Below are 20,563 nucleotides of genomic sequence, written 5' to 3' on the forward strand. Positions count from 1 at the left end.
GTGTTAATGTTAGATTATCTCCTTCCCAGAGCATGAAATTCTAAACAGAAAACTGAAGACACTGCCGTACTTGCCCTAGATTTGTTAACCAGCCTTTCAAAACTTGCATCAGATTCACTCTCACTTGCTGATTCTACCTTCTCTCTGCCCTGAAGGTTGTATCACCTCCTTAGACTTTGTGTCTCTAAATGAAGAGAACACAATGTCATTCTGTGAGAGAAATACCCAGAATTCCTCTTTTCTACAGAATTTCACTAAAAATTAAAACAAAAACAACATTCAAAATTGATTACATTTTAGGCCTGTGGTGAAACCTTCAACTGTGGCCTGAGCCCTCTTATCTTTAGGTCTGTGATATTTTGTGGTTTCAAGTTCTCAATAATATGCTCTCAATACATTAGAGCTCATTTCACTCTAGTTATATAATGTGTTGGCGAAAGACACATGACAATGCGTATACACCATCCAGTTTCATTATCAGAGTCTTGTATCTAAACTGTACATAAAAATCCCCCTTCAGATTAAAGTCAGCGAAGCTTTCATGAAGGAGCATCAACTTAAAGTAATAACTCAAGTTTATCTGGCACCTGCAGGCAACTGAAGAGCCTCGATTACCAGAGGCTGCTCGGTATGGTTCAGCTTTAACATTTAGTATTCATATGTGGTAAGAGAACACTGGGAGCCCAACTTTTGTTTCAATTTGTGCTTAAAGTTGTATAAACCTGGCTAGTCACCTTTCTTTTATTAGAAAAGTATTTGTCAAATAATGACCAAATACTTGAGAAATACTCTGGATGACACAATGGGAAAAGGAGAGGCAGGTTAGCCATGACCATACTTTAAGTGCTTTTAGTAAGGGGCATCAATGGGAATGTTGAGGCAATTGAAAAATTGATTTCTTACCCTTTCCATTTTAGATATGTCAGGTTTTAAGAGATGCATTATATTACTTTTGATAATTAAGTGAGCGATTCTTGGATATAGTTTTATTTCCAATAATAAGTCATAATTTTGAAAAAACAATTTCATTGCCTTTCCAAAGTGCAAGCTATTAATGTCTTAATGCATTTGTTATGATGAATAAATAAGCACTTTCCTCAAAATATTTCTTGCTTGAATCAAGCTGGATTTGACTAATGGACAAAATAAGGATCTATTGACCTTATTTGTTGATATCAGTTTCTGAAGCCTCTTGGCTAAAGTGGAAAGACCCTGACTCCCTCAGAATCTGAGGCCTGAATACAGACAGCCTGGGTAAGAATGCACCGTGTAGTGTGTGAATCTTTTCTCAGCCTTAGGAACCTACTAATAGTACCAAAGGCAGTGGGGAATAGGGAGAAATGAATAGGACGGGAGATAAATAATGATGGAGAAAGAGTGAACAAAAGTCACGTGGGTGTTAAGCATTTAAAAGAATCGAGGCTAGATCTCCAGCCTCTATTTTCAACATAAACCTGGAGGCAGCAAAGCAAAACTTTGAGAGGTAAAGTCAAAACATGTAAAAGAACAGCTACTTGGGAGGCTGAGACAAGAGAATCGCCTAAGCCCAAAAGTTGGAGGTTGCTGTGAGCTGTGATGCCACAGCACTCTACCCAGAGTGATAAAGTGAGACTCTGTCTCTATAAGCAAAAAAATGTAAAAAGAAGTTAAGTAGGAAATAACAGAAGGGAGGAAAATTTTTTCACTGCAGTGAAAGGAATGAAAACAAAACAAAGGAGTGACCAAAAAAAAAAAAAAAATAGGACAAATAAAATTTTCCTTTCATTCCTGTTTTGTATTACAGTCTGACTTTATTAACGTGAGTATATGCTCTTTTTTCTTGTTGTTTGAAAACCCCTTTGGCCTTTTCAATTCAGTAACAGGAAAAAGAAAAAGATGCCATGGCATTTGTTTGAACTACACCGTCTCTAGGTCCTACAGGTGACAAAAATATTGGTCAACAAATTCCTGTATATCATACATATCTAGTATCAAAGATGTAGAAGGATGGACTAGCTAGCTCTATATATATTTAATAGTATCAAGACCCAATAATACAATTGCTTACTTGTAAGTCCTCTTTCTTCTAAAGAAAGGGTGAAATATAGAGCATAATTCGCTTGTTTGTTATTTATAATCCTTTGACTCCTAAAAGAGTATTGGGAGAGTAAGGAAATATCGAGATATAATGGAACCAGGGGAGGGAGAAGTTCAGACAAAAATTTGAGAGCTAGGATATTTGTGCAAATTCCAATGAACAAATTACTGTTAGCAATCCTAATGTTGTAATAAATCAAGTAGAGATACTACAATCACATGAACACATATAGGGAGTCCTTATGAAATGGAGGTAATGCCCTCTCTGAGGACATGTATCCCTTGCTTTAAATTTTATATTGATTAGCTAATCTTAGGCAGGTGCCAGAAAACAAAACAATTTGCCAAGACACCAATCCTCAGAGATGAGCTAAGATACTGTGTTTTGAATTAATGATTCTCTCCGAGGAGTAAAAATTAATGGTTGTGTTCCTGTTATTGGACTGGCTTGTGGCTGTCATCTGGTTCCTGCTAGACTCTGGCACCTTCTGAAGGGGACAAAGAGTGGCTCTGAGTTGGCTGGGAGTGAGAAAGGATCTAAGACAGTGGTTCTCAACCTTCCTAATGCTGTGATGTATTTTCATTGTTACAAGGGGGTTGCGACTCACAGGTTGAGAACCACTGGTCTAGGGGAAGCAGGAACCCAGATCTGGGGGTAATTGGAAGGTGGTTGCTGCATGGAAAGGCAGACTCTGAGACATCGCAGTTGATCTAGAGACCACATTTCGAGCAGCATCAGCAAATCCAGAAAGACCTTAGCCAGGCAGAATCTCAGTCCTCAGCCAGATCTGCTCTCAGTAGGAGTAGGGAACGGATGGTACCAGTGCAGTGAGAGGTCTGAAGACAGTTGTTAGGGATGGCTAGGAAATGGGGGCAGCACCCTCTTTTCTCAGAATATGTGTTATTTACTTTAGGGTTTTGTTGTTGTTGTTGATTAGGTTTTCTTGAGTGAGATTTGAGTGCTATCATTTTTTAGTATTTAGGATAAAAATGATACTATGTGGAAAAGTGTCAGATCTGAAATGAAAACCTCTGGAAGCCAGTTCCTTCTGTTCCTGCACATTAAGAGCTATGTGACCTTGAGCAAGTCAGTTACAATCTTCCAGCTCAGCTCCTGTTTATCAGCTTTCAGATGGGACACTGGAACATCCTTTCTAGCCCCTTCCCACCGATGATGAGCCTCAAATGAGAAAAAATACATAAAAGCTGTTTGAACTGTGACAAGCCATACAAGTATAGATGCCACTTACATTGGGAACTGAATAATTTCAGGATTCTGAGTCATCTGGGGAAGGAGAGTTAAACAGAGAAGGGACCAAGTAGTTAAAAAGTGCCAGGCACTTTCCACAACTACCTCACTTAATTCTCACAGCCACTTTCCAAGGCTGCCCTAATTGTTCCCAATTCACAGATGGAGGACCTGAAGCTCACGGAGATTAGTAGCATGGTCAAGATTATGTCTTTTAATATGTACCAAGGCTGAAACTAAGGCCAGGTTTATCTTGTTAACTCACTGCACCTTCAAGCCTTTCAGCTATTTGTTTAACTGCTTCCAAGGCCAGAGCAAACAAAATATTGTTTCAGTGAGAAGGGAGTTAAAAGATTTCCCAAGTGAAAGCAGCTGCAGCACCATCCACTTTGCCTTGCACTTAGCCCTGTTCTGTTCCAGGCACCCCCCAGTGCTCTCCGTCAAATAAAATCCATCAGCCTATGTGGCCCCATCCTGTGTCCCAGTCTCATCTGTTCTCTCCTTACTCTACTCCAGCCAGACTCGCCTCTGGACATGTCTTTGAACATAATAAGCTCTCGTCCACAAGGTCTTGGTACCTCTAGACTTTGGCTCTTTCCCGCCCTACCTGGACAGCTTATTCTCTGCATCACTCACACTTTTAACTCCCTTCCTTAAAGGGGCCCTTCCTAACAACCTCATCAAAACCTCTTCCCCTCATAGTCTCTTAATTTTCAGTGTGTTCCCTTTAAGCATTTTCCCTGCTTTCTAATGAGACTACTCTCTTACTTGCTTATTCTCTGCCCTACAGTACTGCTCACACCTTCCAGGAATATGAGCTCCCTGAGACAGAAATCCTACTACCTTTCTTACACCACAAGACCTAGCACCAAATAAATGACTTATTCAATGAATTATCAAATAGAGAAAGAAAAAAAGTATTTGTAAATGCACGTGGTCTAAATTGGCTTGTTATAAAAATTAAAGTGAAAATGGGAAAAAAAGAAAACCTCTACAAATTGTGTCAATGATTCATTACTCTTTTCTATCAAAATATATCTTTGATACTTCAATTACCCTGATTTGATGAATTTGCATTGTACGCATCAAAACATCACATGTACCCTATAAAGATATACAGCTATTATGCACTCATGATAATTAAAAAAAGAATGGATCTTATCTTTAACCCAAGGGTTAAGCAAACCAGAATTCCAGGAAAGTAATCTACTCTAACCAAAATTTGCCTCATAGGAGTTGAAGAAATACAGTTCACACAGAAATTTCATCAATATGTCAAAGTCCTCTCTGCCTCCCCAGACTCTCCCAGGCAAACCCCACACTTTCAACCACAGCAGAAAGCTTGTTTCCTTCCCATCTTAACTATTGTTCTCCTCTTTTCTAAGTTGGCTGCAAACTTTCTCCTCTTGGCCTCACAACAGCTGAGCAGCAGCTGGAAGGATCCATGGAGAAGCACCCTCGGGTGATCAGGAATGGGCACAGGGAAGTGAGAAGAAAGAAGGACAAAACAGGATTTTTGCAACTAGAGGTCCCAAAGTCTGGTATTGACCCCAGACACGTCGCTTGTCAGTGTGATGGCTCAGACTGCCAGCATGCAAAGATTAGCTTTGCCACTAACACGCTGTGTAACTCTAGGTAAGTTACTCAGCCACTCTGTTCTCAGTTCCCTCTTCAATTGTGAAGATTAAGTCAAGTCATTGTAAAGAACTTACACTGGCAGAGTAAACTCCATGGATTTCAGCTATGATTATTTCTTCTGTGTGTGTGTATACATGTGTATAAAATGTCATTAGCTGATGAAGATCTTTTCTAGCATGAGCAAACTGTTGTTTAATAAGTTTAATTCTTAAGTTAAATATTTTGGGTTTGAATTCTGTCTGAGAAATGTTGTCTTCTTGAATTTGCTATTTGCCTTTTTATTTTTTTTTTTTTTAAGTAAAACAACAGGATTGTGAAGGGAGAATGGAAAACAGAGTTACCAAATCCTCTAAGAGAAAATTCTTGATCCCTGAAATCCTGGATAAACCCTCGGAACTTCGCTCCAGTGCGATCTTTGTCAGGTGGGACATGACTGTGCAAGACAGAGTGACAGAGAAACCAGGAGAAGGAAATGAGGTGAGAGCAACCCTTGTGGGAAACAGGTCTAGGAAAGGTTGTGTGAAAGAAAAATTTCTGGAAAAACTGAAAACTATTCAGAAAAAAATATATAGGACCAGGATCACTACCATGAATCAATCACATCCTACGGGCCAGACATTATTTCACATGCTTACATACACTCAATTCATTTAATATTTTCATCCACCTCAGGAAATAGGAGGCTTTATAATTCCCATGATGTACACAAGGAAACTGAGGCAGAAAGAGGTAACGTAGTCGTCCCAAAGATCACATAACTTTCAAAGAAACTCTTCATTTAAAGTCTCAATAAGATGATAGTTTGACAGATGTGGGATTCCTTTAGAATTGGAAAGGAAAAGGATAGGAGCCCCGCTGATGCAAATGTATAACATTTTTTTTTTTGAGGTTTTAGGTTCAAAAGCTTTTGTATTATGTTAGAAAGTATCTCTTAAACTCTGATCTGTTTAATCTACTCCAATAAAGAAATAATCAGGCTATACTAGAAAATAAGTCGTCAGAGATACGCATCGATGAATTCTTTTGTTTGCGTGGAAAGCAGCCTAAAGCTTTAGAGTATGTAGCTTTTCTACCACATTTATAATAATTTTTTGTTACTCAGCCTTGCTGGTGTCTTTTCCCTTTACCTTGCCCTAATGAGCAATAGTCTGCTTGGGATAATAAAGAAGAACATTAAATAGGAAGAGAAAAATAATACAAGAGTTAAGACATTGGTCACACAAGGTAATTTCTCAGACACTATAAAATCCTTGCTTCCCTGATTTGTAGCAGGGAAACTTACTTAATAACTATCATTTTTCTAACTCCTTTTGGAAGTGAAAATCCAATACAGTCTTTAGTGGGAGACACACACACACACACACACACACAGAGCAAGGGCATTTGAAAATGCTCACCCATTTAGATTTAATTACATACATAACTGGTGTCCTACCAAGTGTGAAAATGTTGTAACCAATAAATCAAAGAAAAAATGCTATTTGGGCAGAAATGATTTTTTTTTTTTTAGAGACAGAGTCTCACTTTGTCGCCCTGGGTAGACTGCCGAGCTCACCACAACCTCCAGCTCCTGAGCTTAGGCGATTCTCTTGCCTCAGCCTCTGAGTAGCTGGGACTATAGGTGCCCACCACAATGCCCAGCTATTTTTTATTGCAGTTTGGCCAGGGCGGGGCTTGAACCCACTACCCTTGGTATATGGGGCCAGCGCCCTACTTACTGAGCCACAGGCACAACTGATTTATACAGAAGATTCGTGAGAAATCAAAATTCACTGAATTGCATACAGTCTTTCCATCCAGAGGACTTCTTAAATGCAGAGCAAATGCCTGCTCTTTGAATCTTGCCTTATTTTGAACACTTAGGTTAGTCTTTTTCCCTAGAGTGTGCAAGGACTTCTAAGAGAAAGATTTCACTTTAAAATCACGTTTGTGTGAAGAAACCACTGGATCTGTGCTTATACGTTAGATTTTAAGGACCATTTCGTTTGTCTATTTCTGTTTCTTACATGCTTAATAACTACTAAATGAAGCTAAATTCAGCAGAAGGATCTTCCACAATGATAAGAGCTCCAAACTTCTGCAAAACCAAAGGGGAGGCAGGAGGGAACCCCCAGATTCCCCAAATATCTTCCCAGGCAGTATCATAAAAGTACATTAAAAAAATTAGTAATTGAACACTTTAAATATTGCCAGCAGTTCTGAGCTTCTGGACATAGATTTTCAAATGTACCTACTTTGAACTGAAATTTCTCTTGTCAATGATAAACTTGGAATAAGAAACTGAGGGAGACTGGAGTCCTGTGCTACTTTGGGTATAACTTTGCCCAGTGTAAATGGCTTGAGTGGAACATTTTTCATGTTCCCATTTGTAACACCATTAAGTGGAAAACATTTCCCCCCTTCAATAAAACCTCGTGGAAATATCTTACTACACTCATAGCTGCTGGTCAACCATGTTAAAGGCAGTCTGAGCTTGCTGACACTTTCCTAAGGAAAAGAGCCAGTGGGCTGAACAACTTCCTCATTCCTCCCATGTATGAAAATGTAACAGAGCTAGAGTTTCAAAACCATTCGCGGGTTCAAGTAAAGAAGTAAATACAAAAGAGCAGGAACTTTTACTTTTTCATTCAATGATAATGCTCTGTAGTTTTCACTGGTTAATTCAGAAGCAGAAGGGCTCTCCGCAGGGTTGCAATAGTTCATTTCTTAATAGACTTTCTGCCTCACACCGTAAAGAGAATTTCAGTTATAGCCTGGTGAGAGTGTGCTTTGCCTGTTTGGGGACCGAGGCTCTGACAGGAAAAGGCACTGAGACCTGGGGACAGTGGGAAACAGGCAGAGTTCAGAGACACTCTCAGAGCAACTCAAGCAGGATCCATTTCCGAGTTCTCCCCAGCTGCAGCTTTTAAGTCTGGATCTGGCTGCTGTTCTTGTTGTTCTAAATATTTATCAGTTAACAATTACACATCTGCCCCAATGGCAACAAAGTTGACTGAAGAAATAAATAAGAATGCATTCTATCCCCAAGTATGCAAACAAAAGAAAATCCACTTGAAGTTTTTTGAAACAGGAGCTTTTGAATTCAATTGTCAGACTTAAGTCCGGCTTTGTAGACATCAATTTTATTGAGCATAAGGAAACATGAGGCTATTCCAGCGTGCTCAGTGCCTCCTTTCTGTTTTCTACTTTTTGCCTCTTGTTTGGTTCTCTGCAGTGAGTTTTTCTAGTGAGTATCTGCTTCTCTTATCATTCCTGCCGGCTGCACTGAAGTTAACAGAACTGCTTAGCAAAGTCCCCTGATTGCTGGTACCAGAACCTTTCACACAGAAGAGAATTGCTTTCACTTGCAAATGCTTTCTGAAATAAATTTACAAAAGAGTGTCTGATATGATTTACAGTCACTATATGATTAGGACTCTAAACTCAGACCTACATTTTGCAAGCTTTTTCTTTTTATATCTGCAAAGGACTCTTTGAACACGTTTACGTAAATTGACCTTTCACGCTGTAAATGAATGTAGTTTTTACAAACCCGAGTCACAGGTGCAAATACCAATTGTACTAACCTTAGTATACTGAATCTTCAAATTGGCGAGTGGAGCAGGTAAGTCTGGCATGCCTGAGGACGACATTGCTGGTGCAGCTCCTGGAACACAGGTGACAGGCAATTTGGTTCTGATAGAGCACTCGGCTTTATTTGTTCCTTTTTATCTGCACGGGCTAAAGTTTATTTGCATACTGGGATATGATTGGATGGACAAACTCAGAGCAAAAAAAAAAAAAAAAAAGAAAAAGAAAAATGACCCTACTTATTTGTTACACCTAGTGCAGGAAGCCTTTGACTTTAAACTTAAATCCTTAAGAACCCAGCGCTCCAGCCCTGAAGTTGCATCTGGAGACAAGGCACTATTTGCAGATGAATTAATTTACAAAGCCGAAACCTGTGATAAGAGTGTGCAGTGCAGCTGCTCCGGCCACTAAGTCCAGTTATCATTTTCTTGATTTTTCATGCTTTGTATGCTACTATGTAACTTTCTGTTCTCTGATGGACTTAGAGAGAATTTGAGGATTGACAAAATCTAAAAGGGCACTTGTGTTCAGCAAAGGCTGATGAGGTGAGAACTCTGGACAGGTGTCTTTAAGACAAGGCTGTCAGGAAAACAGTCCATCTCTCCAGATGGACTAGAAAGCCCTTCTATTTAGACTCTGGCCTAAGTTAGCTTTAAAATGTCACACCAAGTATATTTTGAGCACCAGGTGAGCAGACCTACTATAATTCAGGAGCCCTAATTTTATTTTTATTTTCTACACATGAACAGAAAAATTAGCAGGACTTTTAGGGAACTCAGAGTTTACTGTCACACACAGACGCCACAATTAAGAATAGGGCAATAGCATCTATGAAAACCAGTTTAACATGAAAACAACCTGTGGTTTTGGAAGTTATCTGTATTTATCCATATATGCAGCTGTACAAGGAATAAATCTAAGTAAAACTCCCAAATAATTCAAATTCTTGAGTTAATGTTTCAAGCTGGGGACATTCAAGATAGACAATTTTTAATTGTACTGCTCTCGTTTTAAGCACAATACTTCACTGTAATGTAGCTCTAGCAAAAGTTACAGTAGGAACGAGATAGAATATTTGGGATGCTCTGATTATCAACAGTTTTGTTCCAGTGGAAATGTCCAGCTTCCCTGAATATGGGTTTTAGATAGAGAATCTAAGAATTGTATAGTTTACTCAGATCAGGTGCCAGAGCCGTAGTTTCTCTATCTTTACTTGATATTTCCATTTTACAGACGCAGAGAGGGTGATTAGCTTGCACAGGGTCACATAATAAGGGCAAGACTAGAAATTCATTTCAGGCCAGTCTGACTCTCGAACCTGGGCCTTACACCTGTTTTCTTTCTGCCCTCTTCTCCACAAGAGGATTCCCAGATGGGTTCAAGAATCAACTCCTTCTCTAGGTGAATAGTCACTCTCACTGACACTGAAGTATAACTTTCTAATCGCCTAAGACAGGGGTTGAAAATTTCTGCTGTAAAAGAATAGACAAATATTTTCAGCCTTCTGAGCCAGACAATCTCTGTTGTAACTTACTCGACTCTGCTTGAAAGAAACTATAGACACCAGGTAAATTAACATGTATAAGTGTTTGCCAGTGAAATTTTATTTACGGAAACAAGAGGAAGGCTAGATTTGGAGCGTGGACCAACAACCTAGGTGAGTGTTTTCAACCTTTGTTGTCGCCTGGCACACTGAATCTATAGTTAAACTTCCACAGCATTCTTAAATTATGTTGATCAAAAAAAAATGAAAAAGAGTAAAAAAGAGAATATATTTATTGTGATTTGACTTCTTTGGAAAGTAATTTAATTAATGATCTTTGAAAATGTTTGTGGCACACCTAAGATCCCCTCAAGCACAATAGTGTGCCCTGGCACATCTGTTGAAGATCACTGCCCTCCATGCTAAGGCAATACCATCTCTGTGGGCCTCAGCTCCACTGGCCTCATGCTTGAGGAACAGATAGACCTCTGTGTTCCTTCTCCATTTCTCTTTCTCCTTCAATTTCTTTCTTTTTGGAAAATCATTCCTTACGCTTTGAAAAATGTGTTTTGAGTTAAATGTATAATTACACAACAGCTGTTGCATAACTCCCAGCCTGGTGCTCTGGCCGTGCCCAGACAGCTGTGTCTTGCTGCTTTCCCCAGGCATCCAGGTTCACATTTGTTTGTGGATCAAACTCTGGTTTATTTGATGCCCACACAGTGACAGCTCAAGGCTTCATGACACACTTGCTATGTCATCTGCTTATATGTTCACCCTTGATTGTATTTTTTAATTGGCTAATTGTGTAAGAACAGCACTTTTATACCAGTCTTTATTAAAGGCAGGTGAAAGGAGCAGCTTTCGAGACAGGTTACCACACCTGCCCATTTGATTTCAACAAATATTTACTAATATGCATGCATCCATAATTACCCAACCTAACCTCACTTGAAGAGATCTTTTCTGTCCAGAAACCACAGGACCTGATATTTACGTATTTGAGGATGTATCACCCTGAGAACTTACCTGCTAGAACAGGATATTCCTGGGAATGGTTCCATGGGTACAAGGCTTTATTTGACCACTTCCCTCCTTCATAGAAGGAAACATGGCTTTGGTGGGTACATGGGGACCAAGGAGGCACATTTCAGGCCCGGACCCAGCGTCATGTATTTTATTGTTTGCCAGGATTGTGCAACAAAAGGAGCAGGTACTTTAACTTGAGGGTATTGATTGATGTTTCACTTCTTAGGGACAAGGTAAATTACACACACACACACACACACACACACACACACATATGGAGATAGAAAAGTAAGAAATATATGAGAACAGTTCATTTACTTCTTGAAGATGACTTCTTCCAGGCCTTTGTGAAAGTTGTCAGTATGCCAAGAATTGTACAGACTGTGTCTTCAGCCATTGCTGAAACTCCTCTCTCATTTTACAACAAGCCTCTCCAGGTCCATTCAAGTCTCAGTGACTGAAAAGATGAAAAGTGCCTAACCGTCCACCCACATAAGTAATTACAAGGAAAAACAATCAAATTCGTTAACTAAGTTTATTGTATGGTGTAATAAAAACGGCTTCTGCATGGACTGAATGTTTATGACCCCTCAGGATTCATATGTTCAAAACCTCACCCCCAGTGTGATGCTATTAGGGATGGGATTTGGGGAGGTAAATTTGGTTGGAAGGGTGGAGCCCTCATGAATGGAATTAGTGCCCTTGGGAAAGGGACTCCCATGGAGGTGTCTTGCTGTTCATCCATATGAGGAGGCGAGAAGCCAGCAATCTGCAGTCCCAGAAAGGGCTCTCACCAGAACCTGACCCTGCTGGACCCTGATCCCAGACTCCCAGCCTCCAGAACTGTGCAAAATAAATGGCTGCTGCTCATGTGCCACCCAGTCTATGTCACTTTTGTCAGCAGCCTAAAGGAACTAAGGCAGCTTCTTTGTACATTTCATGATTTCAGAATCCTGTGTCCATTTATTGAAGCTGGACCTGTCCTGCTCCAGTCCCGAGAGCCTCCCCAAGTACCCCTTGTTGCCTTTGGCCTGGCTGAAGGATGAGTCTGCATGGAGGTCAGCCCAGCCCTGGATACACTGCTATGTTTTGCATCAGTTTTAGCAGATGTTACATCACTCTTATTCCTGTTTAGGTTTTAATAATTTGGAAAAATGGATCTTGTATGTGGTGAGAGAATTTGTGTTTGGTTGGTGCATTGGTGTTCAGAACAGAAATGGAAGGCAGAATCCAAGTACATGAACATACGTCTCTGTGGGCTAATTTCTGTTCACCCACTGTAGTTCCCCCTTAGCACGTTTCCTCCCCCTGACTTCTCCTGCTCCTCATAATCCCTTTATTATTTTTCTCTGACTTGTGTCACTGAGATAGATGCCCCTCTTATCTGATACAATCAGGAACACTGACTAGTAGGGTCACCGCAGATTAAAGCCCCCGTAAGATAATTATTTTAAATAGATTTTTGCTAAACATTATGGGTGAAGTCAATTTCTTAGAACTGGGTCTACTGCTTGGAATGTGAAATGATCTTTCATAAACAGTGCTTTCCATTGTGTTGTGTATAGTTTTCAGTTTGTTTTCTTCGGGCAGAAAGAGAAACTAGTAACTAAAGATATCTGTTAGGCAATCTAAACGTAGACTACTATCACTTAGGCAATCTACATGTAGACTACTTTGAGATTTCTATCATTTTTTCCTTTTTTTGTATAATTGTCTTAAACACAGATTATACAACAAGGTGGTTGGCAACTCAGTAAGTTGTTTGCACAATATTCAGTTTAGTTTGCATAGAAATAACTCTCCTTCCCCATCAATCAATAATTTAAATAATATTTAATTCAATTTTGTAATTGAAATCATCAGTTCAAGTGAATAATCAGGTGTCAGAGCAAAGAGATCTCACTATTGGTAAGCGGAGTAGATTGTACCCTAATCTAACCATTCGTAGACAGGAGTCTTAGCACTAAAATTTTTGTTTTAACTTTTACTTTTTAGATTTTTTTTTGTTATTCAAACTTTTTAACAGTCAAACGTACCAACCATTAAAAAACTGAAAAATTATAAATGTACCTCTCCATTAATAGTCATAAAATGAACAAAACCAAACAGCTATCACTGGGGTCAAGAAATGGAGCAATATTAGCACCTCATGGCCTACTTTCTAATGCTTTTCCAACTACCTCTTTCTCCCTCTCTCTCAGACTGCCAGTGCCTAACTCCTAATATTTCTCATTCTTTTTTCTTGGTTTTGAACTTGCACTAAGCAAATTATATACTGAGAATTTTTTTTTTTTTTTATTGTTTGGGATTCATTGAGGTTACAAAGAATTAAGATACACTGATTGCATTTGTTAGATAAAGTCCTTCTTTTTTTTTTTTGTGATAAGCATCTCACTTTGTCACCCTGGGTAGAGTGCAGTGGCATCATGGCTCACAGCAACCTTAAACTCTTGGGCTCAAGCAATTCTCTTGTCTCAGCCTCACAAGTAGCTGGGACTACAAGTTCCTACCACAATGCCTTTTTTTTTTTTTGCAGACGGGGTCTTGCTTTTGCTCAGGCTGGTCTCGAACCTATGAGCTCAGGCAATCCACCCACCTGGGCCTCCCACAGTGCTGGGATTATAGACATAATTGTGTCATACTCCCAGGAGGTATGCCATACACCATGACCTCGCATTTCTCTCCCTCTTCCCCTCTTCCAGCTCCCTCAATAGTGTATTCAGTGTCATTTTTGGCATCCTAAATTTATGCATGATCACAAATAATGTGATGGCTTGATTCTATATTATATAACTGTCCTTGGCAGAAAAATGGCCCTGAAAGGGACCATTGAATGTTACCTTATATGGCAAAAGAAAGTTTATAGATGTGATTAAATGAAGAATCTTGAGATTATCCTGGATTATCAGGGTGGGTCCTATATGCAGTCACAAGTGCTTCTATAAGAGGAAGGCAAAGGAGATTTGTAGAAGGCACTGTGAGTCCTAAGCTGGATGCTATGCTGCTGGCTTTGAAACTGGAAGAAGGGGCCAGAAGCCAAGGAATGCGAAAGGAATGAAGCTCTGGAAACTGGAAGAGGCCAGGCAATGGATTCTCCCCTACAATCTCTGTGGGGAGCAGGGGCTCTGTTCTCCTCTTTGCCCTCTTTGGTATTGACCAGTGCAACTGATTTCATGTATCTCTGGCCTCTAAAATTTTCAGAAAATAAATGTTAGTTGTTTTAAGCCATCAAGTTTACAGGAATTGTTGCAGCAACTTTGGGAAGCTAATGAATGAAAGTATAAGTTGAGAGACACCAGAAAGTATATGCTACCATTGACCATGCATCAGCCATTCTGCATATAGTTCAGGCATTGTTACTGTCAAAATATTCAAATAAAGGCAAGCTTCCTATCTGTACTCCCCAAGAAAAGATTCCTCAAGTGGTTTATATCTTAAACATCTTTCATTTTCAGTTGCAGTGTATTCATTATATTCCAAAGGTGAACTGTTATATATAATGATATTTGTGAAAGCAAGTTATTTTTTAAAGTAATCACTTTATTTGGACAATAGCAAACTTTACTTGCTTGCATTTGTTCCTACATTTTTATGTCTCTCTCTCACACACACACACACACACAGATCTATAACCACAATTCAAATTTGTCTTCTGGCCCCTGGCTTTACATTTCATCTGCTTTTTGCAGCTACGTGTCAAACCTAGGCGTGTAGCTGGGTTTGTAAACTTAAGAGCCTGCACATTTGTTTTATGTGGATGGTGCAATGTTATGCAAATTAGAATCACTTATATAAAACTTCAGATTTCAAGTTCTTAAACCTCAGAAGACCTGAAGAGTGTGGGTTTTAGACTTCTGCTACCCACTGTAATCACCTGGGGAATTAAAACCAAAACAAAACAGAGATTCTGATTCATCAGGAGTGCTCTGAGCCCAGGTGGATTTAAAGTGCCACAGGCAATTCCAATGTGTGGTCAGCTGTCAAAACCACTGAAGCAGCTCTGGGCTGCGTTTCCTCCCAGTGCCCCCAGCGGAAGCTAAGTAGCAGAGGTTCTCAAAGTTTAAGCAACATCCACAGGACTGGAAACCTGTTACACAATCAGCTTCAGGCCCCATCTTGACCTACAAAACCAGCAACTGTGGGGTGGGGATGAGCAACCTGGGGTGTATCAACCTCCTGGGGTATTCTGATTCATGCCCAAGTTTGAGAACTGTTAAAACTATGTACATCCTAGACCTCCACCCATCTCTGTTATTTATTCTAGCCGGCCTCCACTGAAATCACCTACCTAGTTCTTCAGTTGCCATTTTAAGACTCCTAAATGAACTCATTATCATTCCTGAAATCGCATCATTTTTGTTTAAATTTCCTATTTCTGATAACAACCAAACAAAACCAACCAAACTTCAGGAATTGGCGATTCCTTGCCTCTTTTCCATAAAATTTTAATTGTACTTAATGAAACAACTGATACTTTCAAGCTTCCAGTGTCCTGACATTTCAGGTCTAGATTTTAAAGAGAGTGTAGCTGGAGAGCTTTGCAATTCAGTCTGCCTTTTACTGTGTATTTATGTTTAATTTTTGTTTAGCAGGTATTAATGGGTATGTGTGTTTAGTCCATTTTATAGCTGGGGGTGATTACTGATGTACTTTGTATTTTCTGTTTGTCCTTAGACCAGTTTGAATTAGATTTGGCTCCCCATGATGGAAAACCCCAGATAAATACTCAAGATAGAAATGGATTTCTCTCTCACACAAACATACAGAGTAAGTAGGTCATCCAGGGCAACCATGATGACAAGAGGGGAAAGACACAGGTCTCCATGGAGCTCCCTGCTCCCGCATCCCTAAAACACGACTCTTTGGCCTGCCGACAAGAGGGCTGCTAGAGCCGCAACCATTTCATTCAACTTGCAGGATTCAGAATGGGGAAAGGGGAAGAAATGGGACAAAGACCTAGGTTTTTTAAGTTTCCCTGAAGCTAGAGCTCATTTATCAGAGCTTAGTCACTTGTTTATTCCTAACTGTAAGGGAAAATAAAGACTTTGAACTATTTGTCAACAGCCAGGCTCATAGTGAAACATCCCTGGGTGGTTGTGTTATTAATGGGGTGGGGGAATGACTGTTGCCGGTAATTAGCAGCTTTTGCCCCACACTCTTCTTTTCTCCCTGCCTGTCTTCCACTGTATTGATTATCATTTTTTATTCTTCCTTTTTCACTTCTATTCTTATTGGAGAGAACTACTTTGCACTTTCACTTATTAATGAGAAATTTAGAACACTTACAAATATGTGTACATTTAATCACCATCCCTTTTTCTTATAAAAATTCAAGGACCCTTTGAACTTTTCATCATGGATTCTCTGATCTTGGTCTCTATGTTATAGTTGTTATAAATTTTTGTTCTACTTTGATTTATGTCTTCCAAATTAGTCATAATTATATCATTATTATTTTATTCACTCAATTCTGATTTTACTTTACCAATGTATTAAAAAATTCTTTGTGTATTATTCTTTCTATGTTTTCAGTCTTTCCTTCTGGGTTTAATTTCCTTTTTTGAGATGTTCATATTCTTAACCACTCTCATCAGGAGATTGCCAATTTTGTTGATTTTTTTAAAGAACTTTAGGCTACGTTGATCCTCTCTACTGTGTTTTCCTTTGTTTTTCATTAATTTCTGTTATTATTTCCCTCATTCTGTTTTCTGCAGGTCATTTTACTGTTTCTTCTGTATCTTCTTGATTTTCAGGTCATTTGATTTTCAGGTTTTTTAAATTAAAAGCTCTAAATTTCTTTTTATGCTTGTCTTTGTGTTCTTTTTTTTTTTTTTTTTTTTTTTTGCCGGGGCTGGATTTGAACCTGCCACCTCTGGTATATGGGGTCAGTGCTTTACTCCTTGAGCCACAGGCGCTGCCCAATATATGCTTGTCTTTAGTAGTATCTACAAGTATGCATATAATATTTTTTTAAATTTAATTCAAAATACTTTCTAATGTCCATTGTGATTTCTTCTTTGACTCGTGGGTTATTTTGATTAAATTTAAAGTTTTTTTCTTTTTTTTTTTTTTTGCAGTTTTTGGCTGGGGCTGGGTTTGAATCCGCCACCTCCAGCATATGGCGTGGGCACCCTACTCCTTTGAGCCCCAGGCACTGCCCAATTTAAATTTCTTTCTTGGCCAGCAATAAACAGCTTCAAAATATTTGTAGCTTATAGTTGCAAGGCTCCTTTTATGTGTTTACAAATTTAGAATGGATACATATATACATTAATCTTTAGATCTCTTTGCTGCTTCTTAATTTTGTTCAATAATATTTCTGTATTTTTTATATTTCATACACGTGACATACTTGATTTGAAATTTTTTTTCCTGAAAAATTATGCTTGTTATACTTGACAAATTAAAATTGTATATATTTAAGGTGTACATTATTTATTGATATATGTACACATTGTAGATGATTATTAATCTATCAAACTAATTAACATTGGCATCATCTCACATAGCTATGATGTTATTCATTGAAAATTATATCTTATCTTTATTCTTATTTTAATAATTCATCTAGACAGTTCATAAATGTTTTAAATTTTCAAACTCTAAAATTAATTAGTAAGTGTATTTTTACCTTTTTCCTCAGCAAATCCACATACGTTAGAGAACATTTACATCATTCTCTATGCGCATGTCACTTTTCTTGGGGACTTAAGTGTTTCAGTGCGCATTAGTATTACTGAATATTCTGTTTCTCAGTCCAGATATATTTCACCTTTTATTTTTGTGATGAGAACACTTAAACTCAACTCTCTGTGCAAATTTCAAGCATGCAATATAGTATTAACTATAGCTACTGTGCTGTGCATTAGATTTCCAGAACTTACTCAACCCATCTAATTAAATCTTTGTACCTTTAGGCAACACGTTCCATTTCTCCCACTTCCCAAGATCTGGTAACCGACATTCTTCTCTCTGCTTTTATGAGATCCCCTATTTTAGATTCCACATACGAGTGGGATCATGCAGTATTTGTCTTTCCATGTCTGGTTTATTTCATTCAACATAACACCTTCCAGCTTCATCCACGTTGTCACCAGTGGTAGGATATTTTACTTTTAAGGGCCTAAATAATATTCTATTCTATCTGTGTTCTACACTGCCTTTATCCACACATCCACCTCCAGACACTCGGGTTGTTTCCATATCCTGCCTATAATGCGCAATGTACATGGGCGCAAATATCTTTAAAATAATGATTTTATTTCCTGTGGATACACAGTAGTCTTCAATAATGCCATCTATAGATTTTTGGAAACCAAGACTTTGCATAATGAAACCAATTTTACTGTAGGCAGTTTATATAAAGAAGAGCTAGTTTCCTATAGCATATTTCTAGTCACAAAAACATCACCCAACTTCTAAATAAAGATTAAAACAAACACTTCAAATGTTAAATATTGAAACAAATGTGAGCTACACATACATTTAAGAAAGATTAACACAAATAAGTAAGATGATTATTTACCCACTTATTCCAGTTCAGGACTGCCAGTGGCGGGAGCTTAATCTGGCAGCTCTGGTTGCAAGTCAGCAGCTGACACTGGATGGGTCACCATCCCACCGCAGGGCTAACTTCCACTGATGCCCACACTCGTACTGGGACCACGAGAAACACTGATTTACCTAACGTGCACAGCTTGGGGATGTTGGAAGAAACACACCCAGACTCAGGGAGAATGTGTGAACTATACACAGAGAGTGGTGCAGAGAGAATAGATTTTTTTCTTTCTCATTAATGGTATAAGGAAGCCAGGTTGAATGAAACCATGTAATTGGAGGATCTGCTGTATACCCAGCAGGGGAATGGCTGGATGGTATGGTGATTCTCAGTAACGTCCTGATTTTCACTGTGCTGGTCTTGTAGCTGATCTTTTGTCAGATCTGCATCAAAGCATTGGATAGTGTTTATGCAAATATAAATGGAATTTTTAATTTCAGTTTTCAATTGTTTATGGCTTAAATGTATAAGGCAATTGATTTTTGCATATTGATCTTATATCCTGAAACCTTGTCAAAATCACTTATTAGTTCTTTTTTTTGGTAGATTTTCTACGTGGATGAACATGTCATCTGCACATAAAGAATATTTTACTTCTTTCTTTTCAATCTGAGTAATTTTTATTTCTTTTTCTTGCCTGGTCATATTATCTAGGATCGGCAATAAAATGTTGAATAGAAGTGGTGAGAGGGGAACATCCCTATTTCTTTTTTAGCTTAAGAAAGAGGTTTCAATCTTTCATTATTACAATGATACAAGACCGGGGCACCCCAGGCAGCTCCTCCAAGCTGAGGGGAGGACTTGCCGCCTCTGCTCTGCCCTGGAGGTGTTGATGCGGTGGCAGCCAGCAGAGGAACCAGCTGGTCTGGAGGGTAGATGGGGGGAGGAGGCACAGAAGGCTCCAGTAGCCAGAGGGGCCAGACAACAGCTGGGGAGACACCAGCACCTTGGTGTCCCCCTTGCACTTGCTGCTGATCTGGGAACTCCCATTTCCAAGGCCTGGTCAATTTCATGTAAGTTTCCTAGGCCTGGGAACCAAACGGATTGTATCCATTCATTTGTTACCAAGTCCACGCTAAATGTAGCTACAGTGGACCTAGGCACGCTAAATGTAACTACTGAGTCCTCGCTAGATGTAACTACAGTGGACCCAGGCACGCTAAATGTAACTACCGAGTCCCCGCTAGATGTAACTACAGTGGACCTAGGCACCCTAAATGTAACTACTGAGTCCCTGCTAGATGTAACTACAGTGGACCCAGGCACGCTAAATGTAACTGTAGAGTACCCATGCAAATATATACCCCTGGACAAAGAGCCCAGAGACAGAGCCCCTGCCCCCACTTGGGTTTTTTCTCTCTGCCAGGAGCTTTGGTGTTTTTGTATTCTTTTCTGTCAAATAAATCCTGTTTCACCACTGATCTGTGGTCCGTGGATTCATTCTTTCGATTACCGAGACCAAGTACCTACTGAAGATGAAATTTCAGTATCAACGATAGTACTGTGAATTTTTCTTGAGTGCCCTTTATCAGATGTAGGACGTTCATTTTCTAAGTTTGCTAAGCGCTACTTTATTTTAATCAGGAATAGATGGTGAATTTTGCCCAATGGTTTTTCCTCATATATTAAGACAATCATATGGTGAATTGCACTGATTGATTTTTAAGTTAAATCAACCACCATTCCTGGTATAAATCCTATTTGGTCATGAAGTAGTACTTTTAATATACTTTTAAAATTTGATTGCTAAAATTGTGTTAATTTTTTTTTCATTTCTATTTCAGAAGGACATTAATTTGTAGCTTTCTTTTTCTGTAATGTCCTTGTCCAGTTCTTTTTGTTGGGACAATCCTGGCTTCACTGAATGGGTTCAAACTATTTCTTTCTCTTCAATTTCTTGGAAGAGTTGTGCAGATTTTGTTGTGACAGATTGAAAGAAAAATAATCCAGTTTCTTTTTA

At 39.0% G+C, this 20,563-nt stretch overlaps 1 protein-coding gene across 1 annotated transcript in view; it reads right to left on the reverse strand.

Annotated features, from left to right (window-relative positions):
- ALDH1A1 (aldehyde dehydrogenase 1 family member A1) overlaps window positions 1-8,923 on the reverse strand; it is a 54,933-nt gene extending 46,010 nt beyond the window's left edge. Inside the window, exon 1 of the mRNA XM_003782955.3 lies at window positions 8,530-8,923. Within this exon, the coding sequence (XP_003783003.1) occupies window positions 8,530-8,595 (66 nt within the window). The 5' untranslated portion in view covers window positions 8,596-8,923. The remainder of the gene's footprint in view (window positions 1-8,529) is intronic.
- Between the last annotated feature and the right edge of the window lie 11,640 nt (window positions 8,924-20,563).

The sequence above is a fragment of the Otolemur garnettii genome, unplaced genomic scaffold, assembly GCF_000181295.1.
Source record: "Otolemur garnettii isolate 467f Iridium unplaced genomic scaffold, OtoGar3 scaffold00006, whole genome shotgun sequence".
Classification (NCBI taxonomy): Eukaryota; Metazoa; Chordata; class Mammalia; order Primates; family Galagidae; genus Otolemur; species Otolemur garnettii.